Here is a 24031-nt window from a genome sequence, read left to right as displayed (position 1 = left end):
CTAAGAGCAAGTGGAAACGACAGGTAATGTATATCCCACAGCATATGCTTGTTTCTGAATACACACAAAAACCTGACTTTACAGGCTGTATTTTCCAGCAATGTAAACAAATATATTTCGGCTAAGATCAATGAAAATGGATCAAAAGACCCTTAAGATCATCAAGTCCAACCATTAACCTTTGGTTAGACTTTGGCTTTGTTTAGTTAATAGAAACTTCTTTATTTAAGAATCAATTGCTGAAAGTAATGTACAAAAATCATTGTTCTTTAGGGATGACGAGAGCTCTACAGGCACTCCTGTAATATTCCAGACTTTCCTCCCAGGAACTCTAAAGATGATGTCTCGAATAATATATTTAGCTGCTTTATTTCAATAATTTCTGTCACAAATTCTGTGACACTCTCTCTAATTTTGATAGAGGAATAAATCAACTTTTACTGGCTAATAGAAATTATGCCCAAACTTCAGAAATCAAACGTTTAACACTGCATTTTTTATGTTTCATTAGCTGAGTACTTTTCCCCTCTCACGATATCAACACTTGGGCCTAATATTAGGGACCCGCTCAGCAGAACTGTTTGTCCTTCGATTATTAATTAACCCCTTTCCCTGCACCTGCTGTGCTGCAAGTCTTTTATTTACTTTCCATTGAACCTAGCTAAACGCTTGCGCGTACGTGGCTTACTGAGCAGCACAGCAGGTGCAAGAGAGCTGAAGGTAGCTGAATTGCTCGGAAAATGGTTAAATGTATTCAGATTGCTTGAACTAAAGGATGTTAATATAATTTAGAATGAAACCTGTCATCTTTGCAAGTAAAAGACATTTTTTTGCTGAGGAGGTGGGTTATATAATATCATCTAACAAAGCACAAGAAATTGTATTGCAAAGAATAAGCTTCTATTAGGGTGTAATCCTGCAAGCTGCTAATACTCTGGCTTTCAAGCAAATCACTTCAGCATGTAATGAACATTAACTGTAAGCAGCCCCTATTGAGCACACGCTTGCACGCTTTGCTCGCTCACAAGTTACAGTGCTCAGCGCCTGACAGGAGGGAGTGAGCTCTGGAGTCAAGTTTCCGAAGACAACTTAGGTTTTGTGACTCATTATCATCGAGTTTTGATTTTAGACACCTGGTCACTACAGTAGAATTTATTGCCCTGTGCCAGAAACTGATACAGCATAAAAAATGAGAGAAGTCCTGGTGTTAGCACCTAGTGTGGACTGACTGATAAAAAACAGATAGAGGTACGTCTTCAGCACACAGCAGACCCTTGGGAGCTGGAAGAACCTGACTTTTTCAGAGAAAGCCTTCAGATAGGCTGGATGGGAAGTCCCATTTAGGCTAATTTAGTAGGCAAATTTAGGCTGCAACTTTAAACTCTAGCACCTGGGATTCAGAACTCTTAATTATCTTAAGAAGTTTAGAGATCTGTATCCATTTAACCCTCCTCCAAGAAACACAGGCAGATGCACAAAACACACGCACCAAAAAAACCCCACAAACAAACCAAACCCAAACCTCAACTCACCCCACCCCCAAACCAAAAAAATACACAATCCAAAAAATCCCAGGAATGAGCTGAGTCCTTCGTTCTAAAACATATGCAAGGGGATGAGATCATGTATTTGGTCTTAACTACTAATGTTCCGGCTCAGCCTGCTCTCTGGCTCTGAGCTCTTGGTTACTTGGGACTATCAGAAAGAAAGCTCATGTCTACAATCCTTAGATATAAACTAATGCTTAAAGCAGCTACTGTAGCTACCCATGCCTGAGGAAAATGCTACCATTCTGAGTAGGTATTATTTTACATCCTTGCTAGATAAAATTTGATCACAGGTCATTAAGAAAGCCAGAGATAAACCCCTATGTTTTTAGGATAGTACAATAATAAAAGTGCTTCCTACAAAATGCTCCACTACATGTAGGAAAAATAAAAATAAAAATCATCTTTTTCACAAACTGATACAAGATGCAACTGTCGCTATATGAGAAAAATACTTACAATTCAATTTCTTTATAAATATGTGGAGGCAGTGTACAGTGCATGAGGTTTTGCCACTCTTCTGCTGTACAAACACTGTGGTAGGACAGCTTCTCCATCGTTACACGGTAAATACACTCTGAATGGCGAATTCTGTGGTACATCTGAAAAAGGGAAGTCATTCATGAGTGTGAAATCTTAATAAAGGAAAAAAACATTTCCTTCCTGTATTCAAGCACTTATTCTTAAAATAAACATCTGCAAAAACGTTAGTGCTTTTGGCTGCTCAACTTCACACATTAGAAAAGTGACAGATTATATGAAATTCAGTACATCTGGAAAACTGGGCCCTCTACCACATCATTCTGCATCTACTCAGTCAGGTAAACATCTAAGGCTCAGCTGATTTTTCACTGCATCTGAGGTCTCCCAAGAAAAAGAATTTAAGTTCAGGAGTTAGAAACACAGCCCAGCCCTTTGCAACATGCTAACAGAAAGAAAACTGATAACAAGGAACAATTAATGTTTTGTGCCACTGCATGAAATCAGCTATTAATTGGTACAAATAACTGCTACCTATGCACAGTAAAAAGTACATGAGATGTTTATCATTTCTACATTACTATGCAATAACTGTGAAAAATAAGTACAGTTAATTATTGAGAGGTTCAGACAGCTATTGCAGACATGGGATGGCTTGTAAACAAGCAAGGATACAACAATTTTACTAGTAAAGAAAATGCTCTGGAGCAATATGCCCTGAATGGTAACATTCACCACCTAAAAAGAGCGAACTCACACACGATTAAATGATTGCATAGTCCCAAATTTCATTTACATGCAAGACTTTCTACTTGCCTTGAGTCATGTTGAACAAGTTTAAGTAATTGTTAAAAAAATTTGCTGCGGGAGCATATCAACAGCATCCTCTTGATAAAATGGCTTGATGCAAAGCACCTGGCTGGACTGGCATTGCATTGTATTATAGACATGCATTGTATTTTAGACATGTATTTTAGACATGTTTTCTTCTGCATTGCATTTTTATTGCACTTACTGCATTTTTATACTTATACAATAATGATCATTAAACTGCTTATGTTTCCTACAGGAATAGTGATTTCTGTGATGATAAAGGGTTTGATAACAAAAATAGCTACCCACTCCTATCTAGAAGCATGGATAATTATGAATACACAGCACAGCATATAAATGTATAAACTGATATCTTTGAATATTAAACATCTGGAATCAAGAGAATACATAACTTCTCCATCCACCAGTTAAATTTGTAAAACGTGTGCTCTGCATTTATGAAAGGAAATAAGAATCATACTTTCTAATGGAAAAGAGAGGACAGACAGATATACACATTTCAGAGCTTGCTCTCAGTTTAGCTACACCACATTGATGTATCCAGAGCACAATTATTTCAGAAAGCATTAAATGAATCCCTATCATCCTCATAAAATATAATTATTCAGTAAGGAATTCAATGACTCCTGTTTCCTCATTAATTCAATGAAACAGACATGAATCACTTTAATTATCTGGAACATCAAAATCCTTAAGTAGGATTCTAAGCCTTCCCACTATAACCAACAGCTGACAAAACTGTAAATAAAACTTACATTAGCACAGTGTAAGGCTAAAGCACAAAAGACCGCAAACATTTTAAAGTTGTTCTCATCAGTTTTAGAGAAGGCACTTCCACTTATTTTGTTCACCATCTGCACAACACCTATTACGCTTCCTCGGCTTACAATAGGCATGCACAGGATATTTCTGGTTGTGTAGCCAGTGTAGAGGTCTACTTCTCTGGGAAGCCAGAAAAGAGAAAGGAAAAAAAAAAAAGAGGAAAAAAAGATTTAATATTATTAATTAATAATTAATTAATATCTATTCCTTGATTCTCAGAAAAGTTGATGTACAATATACTAAATAGTAAGCAGATGTAATTAGTACCTGCAAGAAGCTCACCTCCAAAGCACTCAAATATTTCCATCTACTGTGTCATATTTAAAAAGAACTTTTTAATCCTTTAATATCCATTTGCAAGATAAAGAATTATTACTTCCTCAAATGTACAGCCAGCTTACTCATAAAATTAAAGAATACATTCAGGTACTTAGGCATGCTATTTTTTAGTGAACGTTTGTTTCCTCCCTTGAAAGGAATCAAATTGCAGGGAGGCTAATAAAGAAAATCAGCAACAGTCTACCTACCTGGGAAAAGTTCTGTAACAGGAAAAAGAACTAGAATTTTCTTCATTATATTTATATTTGATAAAAATAATATCTTTTTGTTGCATCTGAAAAATATCTCTGATGGTTAAAGCATTTAAATAGATACCTATAGGTTGTCTTCTCACCAGAGCATCACAGTTCCAAAAATCTATGCTAGTGTGAAATTTAAGTAGTAAAAGTAAAAGATTTGGTGAGCTGTCTTCACCTCTCATGAATAACATCCTACCTGTTAAAGCGTGGATCTGCATAGGCATCAGGGATGTTAAGGACTTCGCCTGTTCTTGCCACTTGACCAGCTATTCCTTTTTCTATAGAAAATCTGCAGAAAATAAAAATGTGCATTAGCCACTACATGGACTACCTGGAAAAACATTTTTCCAGTGGAGTCTGTCTTGGGCACGGTAACGGATAGTTGGCTCCCAACCAGTGCAATTTTGATGCTTTTAGGAGAAAAATTTTAACAAAACAGCAACTACTAGTAAATAATAAGATAAGCACATATTAACAGATACTTTCTGAAAACATTTTATATAACTACACAGTTTAATGCAAAAGATACCATAATATGACCATTTTAGTGACAAGAATTCAAAGTCTTCAATAACCCTGGGGGGTTATGCTTCATAAACAACACATTTGTACAGAACCTAAGACTTGCATTTACCTCTACAAGCTATTGATTTTATCATCGATTTTACAGATTCATATTATGAATATTAATGAATATTCTCCACAGTAAAAATATTACATATTCTTTAAACAGATCATAGGTGATACAGAACTTGCTTTTCATTTTTGGGGGGGCTGTTAGGTAGGGCAGGTGGATTTGGTATAATAATCTTTGGGAAAAGACCAGTAGGAATTTCAAAGCTAAACATAATATGCGTTTGTCATGTACGCTTCAGAATAACTACCTTGTTTCATCTTATGACATGCAAACAATGCCATGGTAGTAACCACATCCCTTAATCACCACAAGAAAGTTAAACACAATCCTGGATTTGAATCAGAAAAAAACTACAAGTCTGTCTTGCGAGGAAATAATTTTCAGTTCTTTGACATAAAACAATTATGACACACACGCACAAAAGAATTTGTGGAGAAAAATAATTAGGAAGAATCACATGTGGAACACGTTCAGATTGAAATGTACTTAAGTAGTATCCTGCCCCCACTGAAGTTAGTGACAAATCTGACAGGCTTTCACCCTGCACACCTGATTTTAAGTTACTTTCTTTTGCTGTTCGTTATGATATGTACATCACACCAACTTAAGGCCCCTTCCTGATGACTGACTGACTCAGTGTCACTTTCTTAGAGATATTTAAGCTGTACTTCTCGTTCAGTATACAGCACGCATGAAATGGCTCACACCCTTGCACTCAGAGTCACCATTTCAATAATTTTCATACAGAAAAGAGAGAAAGATATAAGCATGAAAAACAATTATCATGGAGGAGTAGGGAAGTGTATGTTAAAACAGGCCACCTTCTTTAATTTACACCACCTCCTTGCTTGTCAGTATGTAAATTGCACCAATTTTGACTCCTTCCCTTCTCACTCACACAATGTAGTAAGTGGGAGTGAGTCTGTCTAAAGGAGTCTAAGTGAAGACATGAATCACATCTCATATCAGCCTAGAACTTTAAAGGTATAAGGACAAAATGAAAAAAATTTCTGAGAAAATCTATGCTGAGTATTTCATCAAAATTTTAGCGCAGGATATTTAGTCATACATTTCCTTCTTTTTAAGAAGCTGCAGGTTTAAAACCTGTGTGTCTTTGAAAATCTTAATCTGTATCTATTGAAGATTCATAATTTTTTTGTTTTGCCTTTTTCATTAAAAAACCATGTATATGCATAAAAATTATGTACTTGTGAAATGAAGCAGAAATATACATATTTAGGCAGAGAATCCTACTTATTCATTACAAGCCCACATACATTTTCAAATTCAAGCATACTTCAGAATCACAATTATTTAATAGTTTGAAAATAATCTAAATTCACATGAGGAAAAAGTAAAATTAAGTTACTGGACTTGAAATCTTCAAAACCAACAACCAGTCCACACTATATTCTACATATGCCTAGTACAACTGTGAGTAGTACAAATTGTGATTTCTTTGCTTTGGATGTGCTTGAATTGCACAAATTGCAATTCCTCTTGGGAACCCTCTTGGGAAAAAAAGTCCCATACTGGCAGACTATGGATTAGGTGCATCTTTACCTGCACCTTTACCTACCTCAGAACACCTCTGTTTTTTTCCCAACATGATTTCCAAAAGGACCGCCTCCGGAAGACGGCATTTCCAGGAGTGACGTTATAGCTTCAGAGACGTTGTTTCGATGGCACTGCAATGTCATTCCCAGAAGTACTACCTTCTGGAGGCGGGTCCTGGTGGGAATGATATCACAGTATGACAAGTATTGTCAGGGTACCTGCAGATAGGCACAGAGACTGGGTAATAAAATGCCTGCACATCTGTAGTTGTAATGAAACTGGACTCTTCTGCTAGCTACTCTTACCTTATTTCTTTGGTCTTCTTGAAGACAGGTTTCCCATCATTTTCTTCTCCAATATCAAAAAGGTCTGAATACAGCTCCTTATTTTTGTGGTCAACCTGGAAGAGTGCACACCTATCTGCATTCACCAGGTTTTTTGCATATATCTATAGACAAGAAACAAAACTAGAGTTAATGATCATGAGCTAAATTATCTTCAATAATTTATCTGATAAACACATGAGTCCTTTGAAGATAAAAGTTTTGAGAACTTATCCATAATGAAAATCTGTTTGAAGAAGTATCCACCTTCACAGCAATCTTTTAGAATATAATTAAAAATGGAAGTGTCTTTTATTCAATATTTTGTTGTAAATTAGAGTGTTCTTCTCTTTGAGAAATGCGGGAATATCTTTAGAGGCTTGAATGTTTTCTAAAAGAAAAAAGGCTTTCCTATTACACAGCTTTTGAAGTACAAGGAATGCTTTTCAAAATGGTACATTTCTTCCCTCTATGTTTACATATTATGCTTCTTCACTTGATTTTAAATAGATAGGATAAGGCAAGACTTAAGAATATTTTTGGCTTTTTGTCTTTATCTTTAATGCAAATATATTGCTATTGAATATACAGCAAAGACAGACATAACAGAGAGGCTACTGTTTGTTTCTAAAGGAGCTAAATGTACCTGTAAAACATAACAATGAACAAATAGGGTAGATTATAAATGTCATAATTATCCTTGTCATTATTGACTGCCCTACACAGCAGGACAGGAAACGGCTGTGCCCTCTAGATGCTAGGAACAGTTCTTGCACAAAAGCTGACACCTAGTTCTACATGAACTAACCAAAGCCCACACGATACCACCCGTAGTTAAGGAAGCACCACGGTACAGCAATAGACTTGCATGGTCTCTGTCTTACTTTGAACCAGGTAGTTTGATCTTAGCAAAACAAACTGCCAGCCAACTGCATGGACTTTCTGAGAACAAGACGAAAGAGTGAACCAGATTCGAATAAGGATCACTGTGTTAACTAAAGATGCCATATAGTCAGATTCAAGAAACTGCTCTATCCAATTCAGCTCTGTCTCCTATGTTTCTTACCCACTCAGAAAGCACAGTAACTGCATGGTAGAGCATGACCTGAAATGGATCTTGCTCATCTTTTAAAAATTGTATTTAATAGCTATCTAGTCATTCAGCCATAGAAAGAGGCTGAGTACATCTTGGTATGCTCTGCATGCAGGTGGCACATCTTAAGAATCCTCAAGACTTCCATAAGAATGAATTAAGGTTTATATTAATGCAAATAAAAATGTCAGACCTTGGCAGACAAAAAAACCCTATGAGACAATAAATCATTAGTTGAGAGACTCTAATTTCATGTCATTTCAGCTGTGTAATGGGAACCGCAGAGAAATCATCTAGACTAACCCTACAAAACGTGGAGAGAGCCCTTCCATACTGACAGAATCTGTGGCTGTAATGATTCTGTTGCTTTCTACTCCATTCGCTCCACCAGAGTAGTAGAAAGTAAGGGAGACTGCAAGCTAAGCAGCAACTTTTGTGAAATATTTCCCACACAGAGAATTAAGAAGTTTAAAGATCTCAACCACTCACACCATTTATTCCTTTACTCAACACAGAGTGAGTATAAACTATGCCAGAAGGGACAAGGGGTACAGTAAATGCTTCTCTACACCTGTTCAGAAATTGTATCAGATTTCTTTATAAAATCAACAGCACTATTGATTTTACACAATTAAAACTTTTCTGTTCTAATGCATATGACTCAAGAACTTACCTTGGTCATGAATCACGCTTTTCAAAAATAACTGCTTAAACACGACTAATGGAGAGAAATAGTTAATGGGATGAAAAAATCTTATTTCTGTAAAGGCCTAGCTCAAATCCAGGCCAGTGGCTGAAGGGGAAGAAGGTATGCTTTGCATTGTCAGTAGGGAGGCCGGCGACCACCTGTTGGGTAGGTTGCTTGTAAGTACTCAAACATATTGGTAAGAAGATTTGCAAGGCAACTTGATCTTTGGCTTCTCCTCTTTGCCTCTATATTCAAAAACACCCTTATATCACTAACTTTGCTGAGGGACTTTAATGGAAATAAAAATGAAAAGAATGCTAAAGTCCCCATTCTCTTTTCCTTATAATTACAGGAACAAATCAAGCATAAGTGCAATCACCAAAGGGTGAAGTAGTGAAGTGAAATTGAGTTCCACTCTTTTCTTACTGTGAGACACAGAATAAGCCACATAATGATAAAATCACACTCCCATAAAATGGCAATAAATGTGTAAATGCGTAATTCAATGCCTTGGCCCAAGAAACAGCCAACTGCTTCAGCTTACAAAGGAAGCTGAGTATGAAACATCTACGTAGGTTAAAATGCAGAATCATGATGTAGCCAAGTGTTGGAAAAGATGAAAGAGTAAGCGTATTTTACTGCCAATTGTGTTTTCCACCAGACCTCTATTCATTGGGAAGAACAGGGAAGAATATCAATATTTGTTCTCAATGCCATATGTTATATTACACCAGTTCTTTTAAATGTTAAGCTATTTTTAAGCAGTTCATTTAAATTGGAAAAGTCAACATTCAGAAATGTGTCCTATGTGCTGAATTCTTGACTGTGTACTAACTAGAATAAGACAAACACTGCAGAATATTTTCCATTACTAATTCAAGTTTCTAAATAAAACCACTTTAATATTGTTTGGATTCTAAGTTTGTTGTCTTTGAATAGTCTAGCTAAGAATATCACTTTGAAGACTAGAGCAAGTATAGGATTACTGTTTGAGAGTAATTTTTTTAATATGCAAATTGAAACAATAGTATCACAGACCTGATTACGATTTACATTCAGGATACAATGAATGTCTCAGAAGCTAAAAAGCGTAATTCATATATCAAACACTCAAATTTGCTACAGACCACCAGTGCATATGTAAACACTCTTCAGGAAATAATTTTAAATTCAAAAATGATTCAGGAAATTATAATGTGTTTCTGAACTGTACTTTAATTCATTGATTAAAAAGTTTTATTTATTTCAATGGACTTGGTTTTAGTGGTTTTTATAAAACATTGACTCTGTCACTCTATTTATGGGCTTAAATACTTTTGCAAGGCAAAAGGGATGTCATGGCTGGCACATCTCATTCAGCAACTGGAACAAATGCTCTGGGAGTAATATTTGACCTCGAGTCCTTCCTACAGACAATAAATTCTTCAGGAGTGTTTTGCAGCATGTGGAAAATTGAATTTTGGAAAAAGAAATCAATAAAACAAGCTGAAATAAGAAGAAAAACAGAAGCCTTTCTGTTACAATTTTCAAATCTTCTCTAGAACACAATAGTAACTATTTAGTTCAGAGACAGTCACATTTTCTTACTTATGAAATCTGTGAAATGAAGTTGTTGCAGCAATGAAAAAAATCAAGCTGACCTTTGCCACCTTCTTCCATATAGAGATGTTAATACTGTTTGTATTGTGTCCATTATATACAGTTCATATATTTCAATGAAGTAATATCTTCAAGGAAGGGAGAACAAAGGGCTTTAATAACTAAGACTAATAAATTTAGAAGTGAAAAAAACAACTTACCATTATATGTTCAAGTAGAGAATCTATTGCAACTATATTATCAAAATACGTTCTGCAGAGAAAGAGAAGTCAGTAAATATTGGCATTTAGTCAAACGCTTCTCAAATGGCTGTCACGGGCTCGTTTCACAACCGCTTAACAGTGGAGCCTGAAAGCTGAGGACAAACCTCTGCACCTTGAAAATCACTGACTGGCTTGCTATAGCACAAAGGAATTGAATAATGGTCCTAGATCTGTTCCTTTAAGCCATTATTATAATATGATGGAATTGTGGAATATTGTCTATAATATGTAGAATTTTCTCTGTAGAAAAGCAAAAGACTCCCTACCATGGATTAAACAGGCCCCTGCTGAGCAACACCAAGATTGTATCAAAATGCTTTGGCGCTCTTTACATACTGAAAATTTTAAAAGAAGCAGCAAAAAAAGAAAAGCAATCCAGAAGATGATTTAAAAATACTTATTTTTTTCTATTGCTGACACTTATTATCTATATGCTTTCAAAATATTTCATTAGGTTTATGCATACAGGACTATGTATGGAGAACTAATGAAAACTACCTATTGTAGCTAAATTCAAGTCCCATTATCCAACCCTTCATTCTATTTAAAAGGCAACAAAATTTATAAAACTCCTAATGAGTCTTCTCTACCAACCCAGGTGCATCATGTTCGAGTTGCAGAGAAAGACTGATCTTGTAACTTAGGCAGGGGGGGAGGGGGAAGGTATCTCAGTTTCACAGCAAAGTGGTAAATGTCCAAGGACAGTCAAGAACATTGAAAGATAAAGGTCACACTTATTAGTAAAAGAAGTCTAAATCTTCCGCATGCCAAGTCTTAATAACCCTCGGATTACAATGTTCCCAGCAGACAGAAAGATATTGTCCCATGGCCTTGAACATATATACAGCTCAGTTCTGTTTGGGTCTCCTGGAAAGGAAATATATAATAGGCTAGTCTTACATTGTCAGGGACATGAAGAAGTGGAGCACTGCATACTATGCCCTTTCTAAAATGGTACGGAACATGTCCCAGTGACATTGCATGCTAACAATTTCCTCACTGAATAGGAAGCCCTCTTTCCATGTAAAAAAAGGTACAGACCATTTCTAAGAAGAAACTAATTATTTTCTTGCCAGTGCAAGTCTTTACCTACATGAAGTTAACGTAAGTTGTTATTAAACGATATCCCAATTTTGTGGCTCAAAACGTAGGGCTTATTTTTTGTTAAATCTAAACAACTCTAGCAATTGACAATTAGGTAGGAGAGGTATTTTCTTATAGAAATACATATGAAATATTTGCAGTATTTATTGAAATTTTTATCTTAAAATTTAAAAATCATTACAAAGTTCTTTGAAACAATCTCAGTATTATGTAGCAAGAGTAAATTGCCAGCCTATACAGCTGGTTAGATTAATCCATAGTTCTCTGGTAAACTGGCTCAGTTCAGATGTTAGCAAAATAAAAACACTCTGGAAAGGAACATAATGGTGCAAGAGACTGCAGCAAGTGGGTAGCTCTGGCAAGGGAACGATGAGAGTGCCCTTTAGGAGACAGGCTCTGAACGTAAGCTAAAATTTAAAAAAAAGTCATCCCTGAGGAAAAAAGCTAGGAAAAACATCTGGATATATCCAGCTTGCCCTCTTTGCAAGGGGTAGACTCCTCCCTGCGGTGTATCATTCCCCATTCCAGGCGGGTCAACTCGGCTGCCTGCATTCCTGAGCAATGGCATAGGAATCTTGGATGTCCTCTAATCTCATCAGTTTGAGAATTGTTCATCAAGACCCAGAGAAGTGTTTGTAACAGCAAAAATTTGAGACATCTCATTTTTCCACAGTATCATCAGTCCTTAAAAATTCTTCAACCAACTAGTTTGACAAAACACTGTTAAGTACCACAGACTGTGATTTACCGAAAATACAAGTTCGGTTTGCCTGTTCATTTATTGACTATCTCTACTAGTTAAAGATGCTAATAGCAGCAACAAAGAAAAATGGATGTAGGAAGAGCAGATCGCCTAAAACACTAAATTGACTTTGTAAGTCTAAGCCCAAGCTTTCACGCTCTTCCTGTGTTTTCAATTTCATCTTACATTCAAGAAATTAAAAGAAAACATACTACATGCAGTTACAGTCTATGAAAACTAAAAGTGAGCCTCCAGAAACTGCAGGGGAAGAACAGTTGTGCAGCAGCCCTGATTCTTCAAGAAATACCCCTGAGAAGTGTATATTTATATGTGTGTATGTGTATGCGTACATGTCAAAAAGCAGGGGGAGAAGCTGAAGCAAGCTAACTATTTTTTCATAAAGTCCTTTCAATCCTTCTAAAACTGGCCATGAAAAGAGATAGCAAGCATATTTGTCACTTCTCAAAAGAGACTCATATTTAACTCTGACAGAAGAGGGGAAAAAAGGCAAAAAGCCCCATGCAAAAGACCAAAGCAATAAACAAATTCGGTAAGGTATAATTGGATGTTACATTTTCTTCTGCACCACCACAAAATAAAAAAATTTAACAGGTGTGCAGCAGTACCGCCCACATCATTCATTCTTGTCCCTGTGCTGAAGTTTGCCCACCCTCCAGGGTGCTCCTTCACACCTAAGTGTGAGCTACAGTGTAAAACATGGGTAGATTGGAAGAACCATGTTACAAAAGCTCGTCAAAATAAACTGATGAGATTTGAGTGCAATCACACTTACTTTGATACATCAAGCAAGAAGTCATTCAGTTCCGTCTGCTTAGCAAGGCCCCGGCACACCTGGAAGCACAGATCACATTATAATTTGCTCCAAAAGAACACTGAAGTCAGAGGGAAACTGAAGTCACACAATCTACCCATTTAATTTGTATGAAAAAAATATCACACTACTAGTATACGCATATGTTACAGCACTGTATAAAATTAACAGCTGGATTTGTGTGCTGGGCTTCGATCTTAGCTATCTAGCTGCTGAGTTAAAATTGTCAAATGCAAGTAACATCTTTCTTAAGGCTATCTGAAAGATATTGGTTGTTCCACTCATTCATGCTACCTCAAAGGCTGCCACTGAATGCGTTTATGGAATCAGCTTAATGACACCTCCTTATCCAGACCCTCAGCTCTTCTGATAATGTCGAATTATTTTGCTTGCTTTCTTCCTTGCCATACTTTTACCACTTTTTTCCAGGTCGCCAAGAACATGTAGACACATGTAGAACTGTAGAACATGTAGAACATGTAGAACTGAAGAATGACATCAGGCAAGTTTAAGTAAGCTAAGTAGCAGACAATAGATGCTCAACTTTGGGAGAAATCAGCATGAATATGAACACAAAAAGTAGTATTCATACTACATTTTAGAAAGAAAGTGTTAAATGAAGCAAAACTTTGAACTGTATTTTTACTTCCCCTAATTGCATACTCTGTACCTAAAGTGTAATTGTACACCTGTATGTTACTAGAGCAAGTACTTAGGTCAAAAAAACCCACCCAATCCTCTACTGTTTGTACCTTTTACACGATGAAATATCACTCAGAACTATTAATACCTTTCATCCATAAAATGCAAATATAAATATGCAAAATATGACAAAGCACATTCAGAAGCCCTATTCCTGAATATAATTAGGTAACTAGGTACAACTTCTTGATATACACTACTTCCTAAAGTGCAGCTGTGAGCCTGGTAGGCACAGCCCAATGCCAGATCAAAGCTTTTACATTCTTCTCATGCAAAAACTTGGGAAGGGGAGGCCTTCTGCTTAGCAGAAGGGAGAGAAATGAAAATGACCAATGAACAGGTTTATAGTAAGCTTTCTGTGTTTTGTTTTCTTAAGTGTGAAAAACATTTCAATTAAAGAGGGACTCATTGTTAAAAAGTGAAGTTACAACTGCACACAGTTGCAATTCTACTAGTGTACAATAGCCTACATCAGCTAATTCTGCCTAAATGTGCCAGAGGGAATGAGCATCCTAAACAAAGTCAATGACCTCCAGCACCAAGGTGGCAAATATTACAGCCTAGAAAAGAGGAAGCTTTGTGTGAGTCTTCTGCCAAATGTATGAAAGTCTCCTTGGAAAAAAAAGTAACAAACTTCCTCCTCTGAGCTGACAGAAGAACCTATTTTAGCATTAATCTGTGAGCTGAGGGAACATGTTTAGTTTCAGTGTTACCGTCTTCTATTAGCTGAAGTAACAAAACCTATTAGCAAAGCTGCTGGGGTTTGCTAGAGCAGCTTGCACTGCGTGCAGCTTCATTAGGCACCCAACTAGGGACAGCATTAAGCATCCTTAGAGGGAGTAGTTACAGGACCATGAAGCAGCTAGCAACGGTGGCATAAAGTAGGCTTTAGCCAGCAACACCTAATAATCTCAAACGGAATACCAAGGCAGGGGGAAAGTAACCAGTTGGCCCAGCGGCTGGGTTCTTACAAGAGAACTGCAAAGGTTTTATAATTCTGCTTCAACAATTATGCATCTACTTTGTTAATATTTCTTTTTCCTTTAGTAAATATACTGATTGTTAAGTTCTTTGATCCACAGTTGCAAGAGAGGAAAACTAGCTCCATGAACACCAAAAATATTAGCATATTTTTCCCAAGTTCAGGAAAGGGGCTTAAATCACAGTTTTAGTAGTGAACTTCACTTAAACTTGATCATAATGTGTGCTCCTATTAATCAAGTCCTGGCAGAGGGGTCACACGATGAAAAAATGAAAAAATAGCCACACTTACTTGTACTTGATGTATTGCTACTGAAGCCCATGCAAGATTTGCTGTTGCAACCTGAAACAAAAGACAAGAAAGTAACTCTGAAGAAACCTGCACATTGGTTATGCACTCGTTTTCTCTATCTAGCTGCTAAGTAAGTTGTCTGAGGTGTTTTACATAGTACCAATTTGTGGGAAGACAATTATTTTGTGAACATCTCAGTATGCTTGCAAGTGTTTCAATTTTTGTAAGGTACATTCAGTAACAAGAGAAAAAATCCTTATTTTTTGTATCCAAAATATACTTACTAATGCTCTTCAGAAGCAGCGTTGGGAACCCATCAGCCCAGAAATACAACATCAAAACAAATATCCCATAAGCCATAGAAATAAAATATCCCATAATATCTTTCTGGGGCTGTATCTCTTCAGCCACAGCTATTTCCAGCTGTAAACAGGCACTGTTCCTTTCACTACCATTTTGGTGGCAGAAGAACCAGACCTGATCCCTCAGCTCAAGACTAGTGTATGACAGTTTCCAGGCAACATTTCAAACAAATGTCACGTAAACTGCAGTTAACTAAAATGTGCTACCATACATAATCTCCTGGCCTTGAAACACAGAAGCTTTATAGGAACACAGAGGACAGAAGTACAAGAGGTCTGCTGCTGCATACCCTCCTAAGATACTCTTTTTTATTTTATTTTTTTAAAAACAGAACACATTGTACACATTTTATAAAAACTGCCGATGGTATCCAAAGGCTTTCTGAAAACTGAAAATGAAAAGAATGCTTTAGAACACTCAGAAAGTGACCTTAAAATATTTTCAATTTACTAATAAAATACTCTTATTTAGCAGCCAGTCTTTTCCAAGTAGAACATTCGTGAACTTCAGTTATAGAAGGTATTTCATAGAAGATAAAAGATTCATATTTGCACAGAACAATGCACGTCTGAGCCCTATCTGAACTGTAGATTCATTAATGTAATTGGATAATTTTAAAAAATAAATACATTGTGTGTAAGCAGCAGAATTAATGAAGCCTGGCTTTGTATGAATGCCTGTTCTTTGTTCTGTGAGCAGGGACACTGGCACCACCATACTAATCCAGCCCTCTACCATGACCTCTACTTATTGGTGGAAAAAAATACCAGGTGCGACACTGAGGCTGAAGCAGCATGGACTGCCTGACTATTAGACATCTATGAGCATCACAGGTATGCTGGGCTACTTAGGTTACTGATAGACAGAATATACAATTAATAAATATTGCTGGTTTTTTCCTCCCTCAGGAGGGCTAGTTTTAATATCTCTCTTTTTTTTAAATTTTCTGTTCTTTTCACAAGAATAATTCCTGTTCAGTACACCTAAACTGCTCCATGGTGCACCTTGTACCACTATCGAGACAACAGTCCTGGCTAGAACTCACCCCATTTTGTCCTAACCTCTGTGTTCATGTTCTCTTCCCTGGGGAAGGGTACAGAGAAAAATGAATGTGAGAGCCATCTTAATGTGTAGATGGGACATAACAAGGATCCTCACCCAGACATGAGAGCTAAGATACACTTCTAACACCTTTAATACAGTGCTAGCCTTTGAGACAACTGCTCCATTGTCGAATTTGTTTGCACTTGGCTAACAACTCATAATTTTGGATTGAAAAATGGACATGTATGGACAACATAAGTACACAGGCCTTAAAAAAATACAGTAAACCATGCAGTGTAGAGAACAGTCATGGAAATGGGAAGATGGTTATGAATGGGAATATCTGGATGGAGAAGCATCAGAAGGGGAAAAAAAAAGTAGAAGAGAGCTTTACGAATGGCACCTAGATTAGCAAGTCATCCAGGTACCAGCACATATACACACAGTTTCTAAGAACATCTAGGTCAGGAGACAAAGGACAGTGAGTAAATCTTGATGACTCACAGAGATGAGACAGGCTATAGAGACAAAAGATGTCATCCCCTAAAGGCTGAAAAAAAAGGCTGACCCAAAACTACAGCACGTCTTCAACCTAGGAAAAGAACCAGTAGACATAAGGACTCGAGCTGGCATCCCTTGTCCTCCATGTCATTGCAAGGCATCCTGAAAAGACTACCTGGATGTGCACATCTCTGTGTACAGCTTTTGGAAATACCACCTGGACATACACACCTTGGTGCCTGACAGCGTGTGGATGTAAGAATGTGAATGAAAATACATGAGGTCTCTTCTGCTCCATTTTTGTTTTGAAATAAAATCACTTTCCTCTCCTATGAGAGCCAGCATTGAGACTTACTATGCCATTGCTACAATGTTGCAACATTATGTTTTAAAATAGGGCTAATTCACTGAGAAGCCACACCAAAACAGTCGACTAAATAAAAATCTTTCCATACTGCAAAATAAAGTTTTACTGGAAAGTTAAAATTGAGAATCAGGATAATTCAGCAATGTCTCTTTTACATAGAGTGATTTCATTTCTTGACATTTGATTCACACTTATATTTCATTCGCCTGCTCTACATTAAATTCTTTAATTACATTAAATTGCATTAAATTCTTAAATTCTCTATTGATAAAGAAATCTTGAATCTGTTTTTCCACGAAAGAACACAAGGTAAAATTCTTGAGATGTCCCTGTACTTGTATATGTAAATTTTACCTCCTGTGACTGAAAATACAAATCACTATTTTTTTCGATAAGTAACATTTGATAAGAACAAAAATCAAGTACAAAAAAGGTAGAAAAAACACGAGGAGAGTGAGAGAAAAAAGTCTGCGTGGGCTGAAGGGCTGACCGCTGTGGGGAAGTGGGCAAAGGCTGGGTGTGAACTCACCTCCTGGTGACTAAGATGGAAAGCTTCTTTGCCCAAGTGACGGTAAAGCTCCAGGATACCAATCAGATCACCAATTGCAGTGACAATTGGCAAACACAGAACAGATTGGATACGAGTCCCTGATTCGAATCCAGTACCTTTGGGAAATCGCTCATCCTAGAAAATGTAAACATAATCTGATAAAACGTAAATATTGTAACATTAACATGAAAGAGATACTGACATTTTTCTCCCTCTTCTGGCTCATTAATTTTACAGGAAAATTATAAAATTCACTAAAACTCATATCTCTCAGCATAATTTACACATAGTGTTAAGACATCTACTAAAAATGCAATTAAAAAGTCTCAGCATTAATTTCCATATAACTTTATTGATGCAGAGTCATAATTTGTTGTTATTTTTAGCTTTGGGTATGCTTTTATAATACATTTTGTCTAATCTCACAGGTAGCAAACCCATCAGTTCATTACTAATGCCAGTCTAGATTAAGTAAAAATCCAAACAAACAACACTAGCCCACCACCCCATTCCCCCCTAAAAAAAAAAACCAAAGCATTTGTTATGAAGTGGACTGCTCAGACTTCAGTGTTACCAAGCAGACAGTACTGCTTGCAAGAGAACAAAAATCGAAACACAAGGCTTTAAGGCTATTCAGAGTTATAATCCTCAACCGACTCCTGAGGAGGAAAATATATTCTCAAAAAATTATGTATAATATGTCAGAATCCTTCTCCTTCTCTTGCTTATGCATACCGAATAAGCCGGTGCAAAAATTATAGGAAAAAATATTAAAATAATCTAACAGCTGCTATAAAAGACCCAAATTCTTAACTTCTAATCTACATAGGGAATGTCCAAGGCTTTATAGCTTCAATTCTCCATGTATCAAAACTCACAAAGACCTATGAAACCACCTGGAAGTTATGGCTAGTAAGGCAGTAACTAGCCTGTGTGAAGTGAGACCCACAGCTATCACACATCAATCCTTCAGTCCTTTAGTCTCGATTCCTACCAGAAGTTCCCTGCAGGCTGTGGTGAGGCAAGACAGACACAGCTTCAAGGCTCATCAAAATCTCTCCTTTCTCAAAGAAAACAGCAAGTAATCTCTACTTTAATTACTAAGATGACAATCACTCTGAAGGGTTAGGAACAAATGACAGACAAAAAAGAGCGTGGGAAGCACTTTGCAACATGAGCCTCCTGCTTTCACTTTTTATTTCTGTCCTCCCCAAAAAAGGGCTGGCAAGTTGATCTGCAAGTGCTTCCTTTCACTGTTGAGATGCTACAAAAATCCCCGGAAAGCAAACCATGTCACCAAAATGAATCTCCCTGTTCAGTCAATAATCCACTGATACTGTAAACCAACAAAAAAGTTCAAAACTCCTCCCCACTATCTCCCTCTGATATTATTATGGATGTAAAATCAAAACATGCAACCCTCATATACATGGATATTGTGATCTTACTTGGAAATTACCAGCAATTTAAGCCCTATATCTCTGAAAAAAAATCTAACAACGTATAAACATATTTCTAGTCCTGGTTGTATAGAAAGTACTGACTGTTACTACAGTGAAAGCGGCTTCTGCCTTTTGTTTTTGTGGTTCTATTTAAATCTACTCACATTAGGCATTTAGTATTTTGTTTATAGACTGGGTTTGCCCAATAAAGGTCATACTGTTTTTATAACAGTAATGTCCCATTTTGGCCACAGCATCTAAAGATTGTTATTCTGGACAGAGTTCAGAAGAATAGAAAACATTGAAAGGAAAATTTAAACTTTCTTGGTGTTCTCGTAACCAGCTGATCATAAAGTGTTCTCACATGAAGTACAGGTTAAATACCAGCTTGATACAATCGCATAGACATGACTAGAGAATGTAGTTTTTAAAAAAATTAAAAAGGACAGACATGCAGAGTGCCAAGAATTATCAGAATATCACTTTAGGATTTTCTGAATCTTTTTACAGACAAAGGCCTGTATTTTGATATCGTTTACATTAGTGTGCCTTTGATGTAGGTTTACTGATGTTATAAGCATTCTAGCTTTACATTAGTGTAAGCAGAGATCAAAATCCTGTTTAATAACCAGAATTCTGACTGACATTCTTCTCAGTATTAGCCATGTATTTATACTTAAAACAAACTCCAATTGACTGTGTGGAAGTTGTCGTGTTTGGGATTTGCACACTAAGTATTTCAAGACCAGGAAGACAGGAGTTTTGATTGATAGGGTTTTTTCCTCTCCAAGTGACTGTAGTACAATCACTTCACTTATCTGACAACAACAACAACAAAGGTTAAAAGACAAAAAATCTCCTAAATTTACACTTAAAAATAAATGGGATATTCTGAAATTATTCCATCAAGCTAATCCAAACTTGCTAACATATTTCCTTAGTAGCAAGACAGATATAAACTCTATCATTATACATTCAGCTCAATAAACATTTCAGCATCAAAATATTCACTCTAAGAACATGTTGTAATCATCTCATTAAAAAGAGAAAGCTTTTTACCCCCAGAATATCTTCTACTAGCAATGTTTTTCTGGATCTGGCTACATAAGCAGATACTGTAGTGCCATGTGCAATGGGGCCTGCAGGAATAAGCCGTGGTTGTCCTTCTTTAGCTCCTGGTGGTGTAAATACACACAGACTCTAGTTAGAAGGAAAAAAAAAGAAAAAAAAAGAATACAATTAGAAAGTGTGGTTGTTTACAGAGTTACTGAGCTACCTGTGTAGTGCAAAGGAATGAATAAATTAGCTTTTCTACTTCTGACAATGATAAAACTCCACTTAACTGTTTTAAAATCATGAAACTCATCCCGAAACAACTGACAATTATCATGTAACAAAAATATTAAATAAGTCAACACTACCAGAATAAATGAGATAGCAAATATTATTTCACAAAAAGAGAATTTAACACACATATAAAGAGATCGAACCTGCAAACCTTTCTATATGCCAAGCACTCTTCAAATCTAAAATTTAATTCCTTTTTGGGTGAAAGATAAACTTTGTGGAAGCAGAGTACTGAAAAACAACAGCCTTATCACAGTCCCTTTAAAATTTTCCTTTATTTTTCCCCTCAGACAACCTGAACAGAAGCAGTCTGTTAGTGCCACCAGATTTTAAATTCCCAAAACCACAAAAAACCCACCCTGTCTACAATGCAGTCAGCAGGATTGGTTCATTTCACAAGCAAAAAGTTTCAACTTCTGTTTCATTTTTCTACCTTCATCTCATTACTTCCATCAATGTGTCTCCTAATGCTATGGAATCTGAGACTCAAAATTTTAGAGCATTTGTCACTGTCACACCCTATTCAGCATAGCACAGCTATTACTCTTTAAACACAAAGGGAATTTAGGCACATGAAGAATATATGACATGGCAGAGGTTACACCTAGAGTTAGAACAGCAGGGATCAAATCTGTATTTCCAAGACTTCAGCTTAATGTGTAAACTCTTGAGCCATCCACACCTTATGCATTCTTAATATTAACACAACTAAAGCACCACCTCAGACACCCACCTTCTACTGGCAAATTGTGTTTTCTTATTTACTATAATCAATGATCCAATTTATTTCACTGATAAATTTGTAAGACCAATAGTATATTATAGAGAGTTCCTGTAGTAAGTAACTCTACTGCTAATTACTATATTATTTTAAATTATCAACTTAAAGCATATGAAATAAGATGAAACATTTTAAGCAATGACCCTTGCTAGGAATATTTCTTCGTTTTTAAATTTACACATATAATACCATAGATAGATGGTAGTGCCACTACACAATGTATTAGTAACATTTCTGGTAAGAATGGCCACTTGTTGTACCACTCCTTTGTATTGATTAATTTTACTATCAGACTTTGCTTTCACTAAAGATGTTACAAGGGTCAATCGTCCAGAATTCTCAGCCATCAATGGTCATGATAATTAATATTAATTACATCTAATCTGTCTCCTACTTTTATAATTCTAAAAGTTTTCTGTAATAGTAGACAAAAGCAGGTGCACAGGCACTTCAGATTCCAGTAGTTCAGAATGCAGACTTATCTTGAAAGATTGAAGAAAGAACTTTTTTTAGTCTGTTCAAATAAGATTTCAGTTTAGGCTTAGCAGTAAGCAGGGAGCTTCGCACTACAGTTGCTATTATTTAAATAATATGATATTATTTAAATAGTATGCTTATTCCTTACAGGAGAAAATCCAACAGAAAATCTAGAAAAAAAAATATCTATGGGCATGATTCATTAAAGAAATTACATTAAATCAGGCACTATGAAATCAATTAATTTCTCTTATTTCACTCTGCTAGACCTGTGAGGTCAGTATCACTCTAGCATCTGAGTACCTCACAATCTCTGACTATCTCTTATTACACCTCCACCGTAAGTTGGGTGGTGACACCATCCCCATCTTATAGAAACTATGACAAAAATTTTGTATTTGTATGGTTATTTTAGCTGATGCTCCAATTACCACTTGAGTACAAACTTTACAGCTCACCACATACCCTATAGAATGCCTTGCGCTATGTCTTAGAGCTAAAGCAAGCCGAATGGATCACAAGACAAAGAAAACTCAGGGGTGAAAGAAAGGAGATGGACTTCAGTGATCAATAGTTACCAGTTTAGGGCTGATGAGATCAGGTAAATTACTAAGCAGGGGCTGTTTTATAGCATGGAATATTAAAGGTACAATCTGCATGTGAAAATTCAGCATCTACTGTCAGCTGTAGAAAATGAAGTGATGATATGAGATGTATTCTCTCAGAACTATCATTTCTTTATTCTGCAAATATGTGAGGCACATCATAATACACACTGAACAATTCCAAAAAGAACACACTTAAATGTTCAGAGACTAAGGAGATGCAATAAACTGCACTATATGTAGGTATTCCTGCAGTGATGAAGATACTTTAGTGGTATGGTTTGACAGCATTTTGGAAGGAAAAAGTTTGACTTTATGCTGAGGGGGAAAAAAAATGGTCAAAGAAAGGTATGGAATTCACTGCCAAAACAAGAGTGACGTCTATCCAAGAGGAACAGCAGTCCAAAAGCTAAGGCATACAGTGAGTTCAAAAGAAAAACACTCAAGATTCTGACAAAACCAGTAATTGAGTATTTGCCTTGTTCTTAAGCAGAAAGTCTCGAAAAGCTCAGCAAGACAAGGAAGAGAGTTTCCCATCCAGTTATTCATTTGCTAATATTGTGATACAGATTAGAAGTAAACTACCTTAAAAGAGAAAAGAGAGCGGCCACATAGTATTTTAGCCCTGACTAGTCATTTCAGCATATTTATTTTATATAACTAATTTTATATAACTAACTGCTCTCACGCAGTTAGAAGGAAAAATACTTCTTCCAGAGGGTACCTCTACTGAAAATACACAGTATTTACTCCATTTTGATGTCTTGTTTTATGGTACAAGTGCATGAAAACTTGAAATTTTCTGTTTTTTCTGATCCCAAACCTCAACCTTATTCTTCAAATCCATTTACACTCACAGCTTCTTTAAACAGTTGCCTTTAGCAGTGAAAGACTCTGGAAAAGTCAAAATGTTTATTTTCCGTATGAACTACAAGAATGTGGTTCAAAAAAAAAAAAAAAAAAGCAACAAATACTCACACACAAAACCCAAACAACAAAAACCATTAAATTAGTACATTAAATCTGCCAGAACAAGAATGCTCAGTTTACCAGGATAAAAAAACTCCACGTATTCTTACTTTCTTATAATCTAATAAAGATACATCTAATTCTTAAATTAAAACATAGTTTCATAGTTCCTTGCCATCATATGCTTTAGTTTCATGTTTTCACATGCACTTAAATAAAATAAAAAAGAACATTTTACATAACTAACCCAAGAAAAGCACCCCATGATCTGAGAAAAGTACATTATTCTAACAAAACTGAAGAAACCACAGTTCATTATTTATTTAAATCAGGGGTCTGATATAAAATATTTTTTTTTTTAATCAAAGAAGCTAGTAAACAGTTTAGGATATAAAGGGTATAAAAATACTGAGATACTTATCTTCACGAATGTTTGACCTGCTACACTATATGTTTATAGGAAAAAGTTTTACTATTTAAAAAGTACTTTTATAGTAGGAACAGTAACACT

General features: G+C 36.2%; 1 protein-coding gene across 2 annotated transcripts in view; it reads right to left on the bottom strand.

Annotated features, from left to right (window-relative positions):
• The window catches only part of PDE10A (phosphodiesterase 10A), a 190527-nt gene that overhangs the window by 28137 nt on the left and 138359 nt on the right, over positions 1-24031 (bottom strand). For both annotated transcript variants that reach the window (XM_014951028.1, XM_014951029.1), the window contains exons 6-14: positions 20401-20541; positions 17879-18034; positions 15075-15125; positions 13061-13119; positions 10359-10410; positions 6761-6903; positions 4458-4550; positions 3617-3803; positions 2007-2149 (exon numbers count right to left, since the gene is read on the bottom strand). In XM_014951028.1, the coding sequence (XP_014806514.1) occupies positions 2007-2149; positions 3617-3803; positions 4458-4550; positions 6761-6903; positions 10359-10410; positions 13061-13119; positions 15075-15125; positions 17879-18034; positions 20401-20541 (1025 nt within the window). The remainder of the gene's footprint in view (positions 1-2006; positions 2150-3616; positions 3804-4457; positions 4551-6760; positions 6904-10358; positions 10411-13060; positions 13120-15074; positions 15126-17878; positions 18035-20400; positions 20542-24031) is intronic.

The sequence above is a fragment of the Calidris pugnax genome, unplaced genomic scaffold, assembly GCF_001431845.1.
Source record: "Calidris pugnax isolate Ruff unplaced genomic scaffold, ASM143184v1 scaffold24, whole genome shotgun sequence".
NCBI classification, from domain to species: domain Eukaryota; kingdom Metazoa; phylum Chordata; class Aves; order Charadriiformes; family Scolopacidae; genus Calidris; species Calidris pugnax.
Note: the sequence above shows the minus strand (reverse complement) of the source record. Positions and strands in the feature narration are given on the sequence as shown.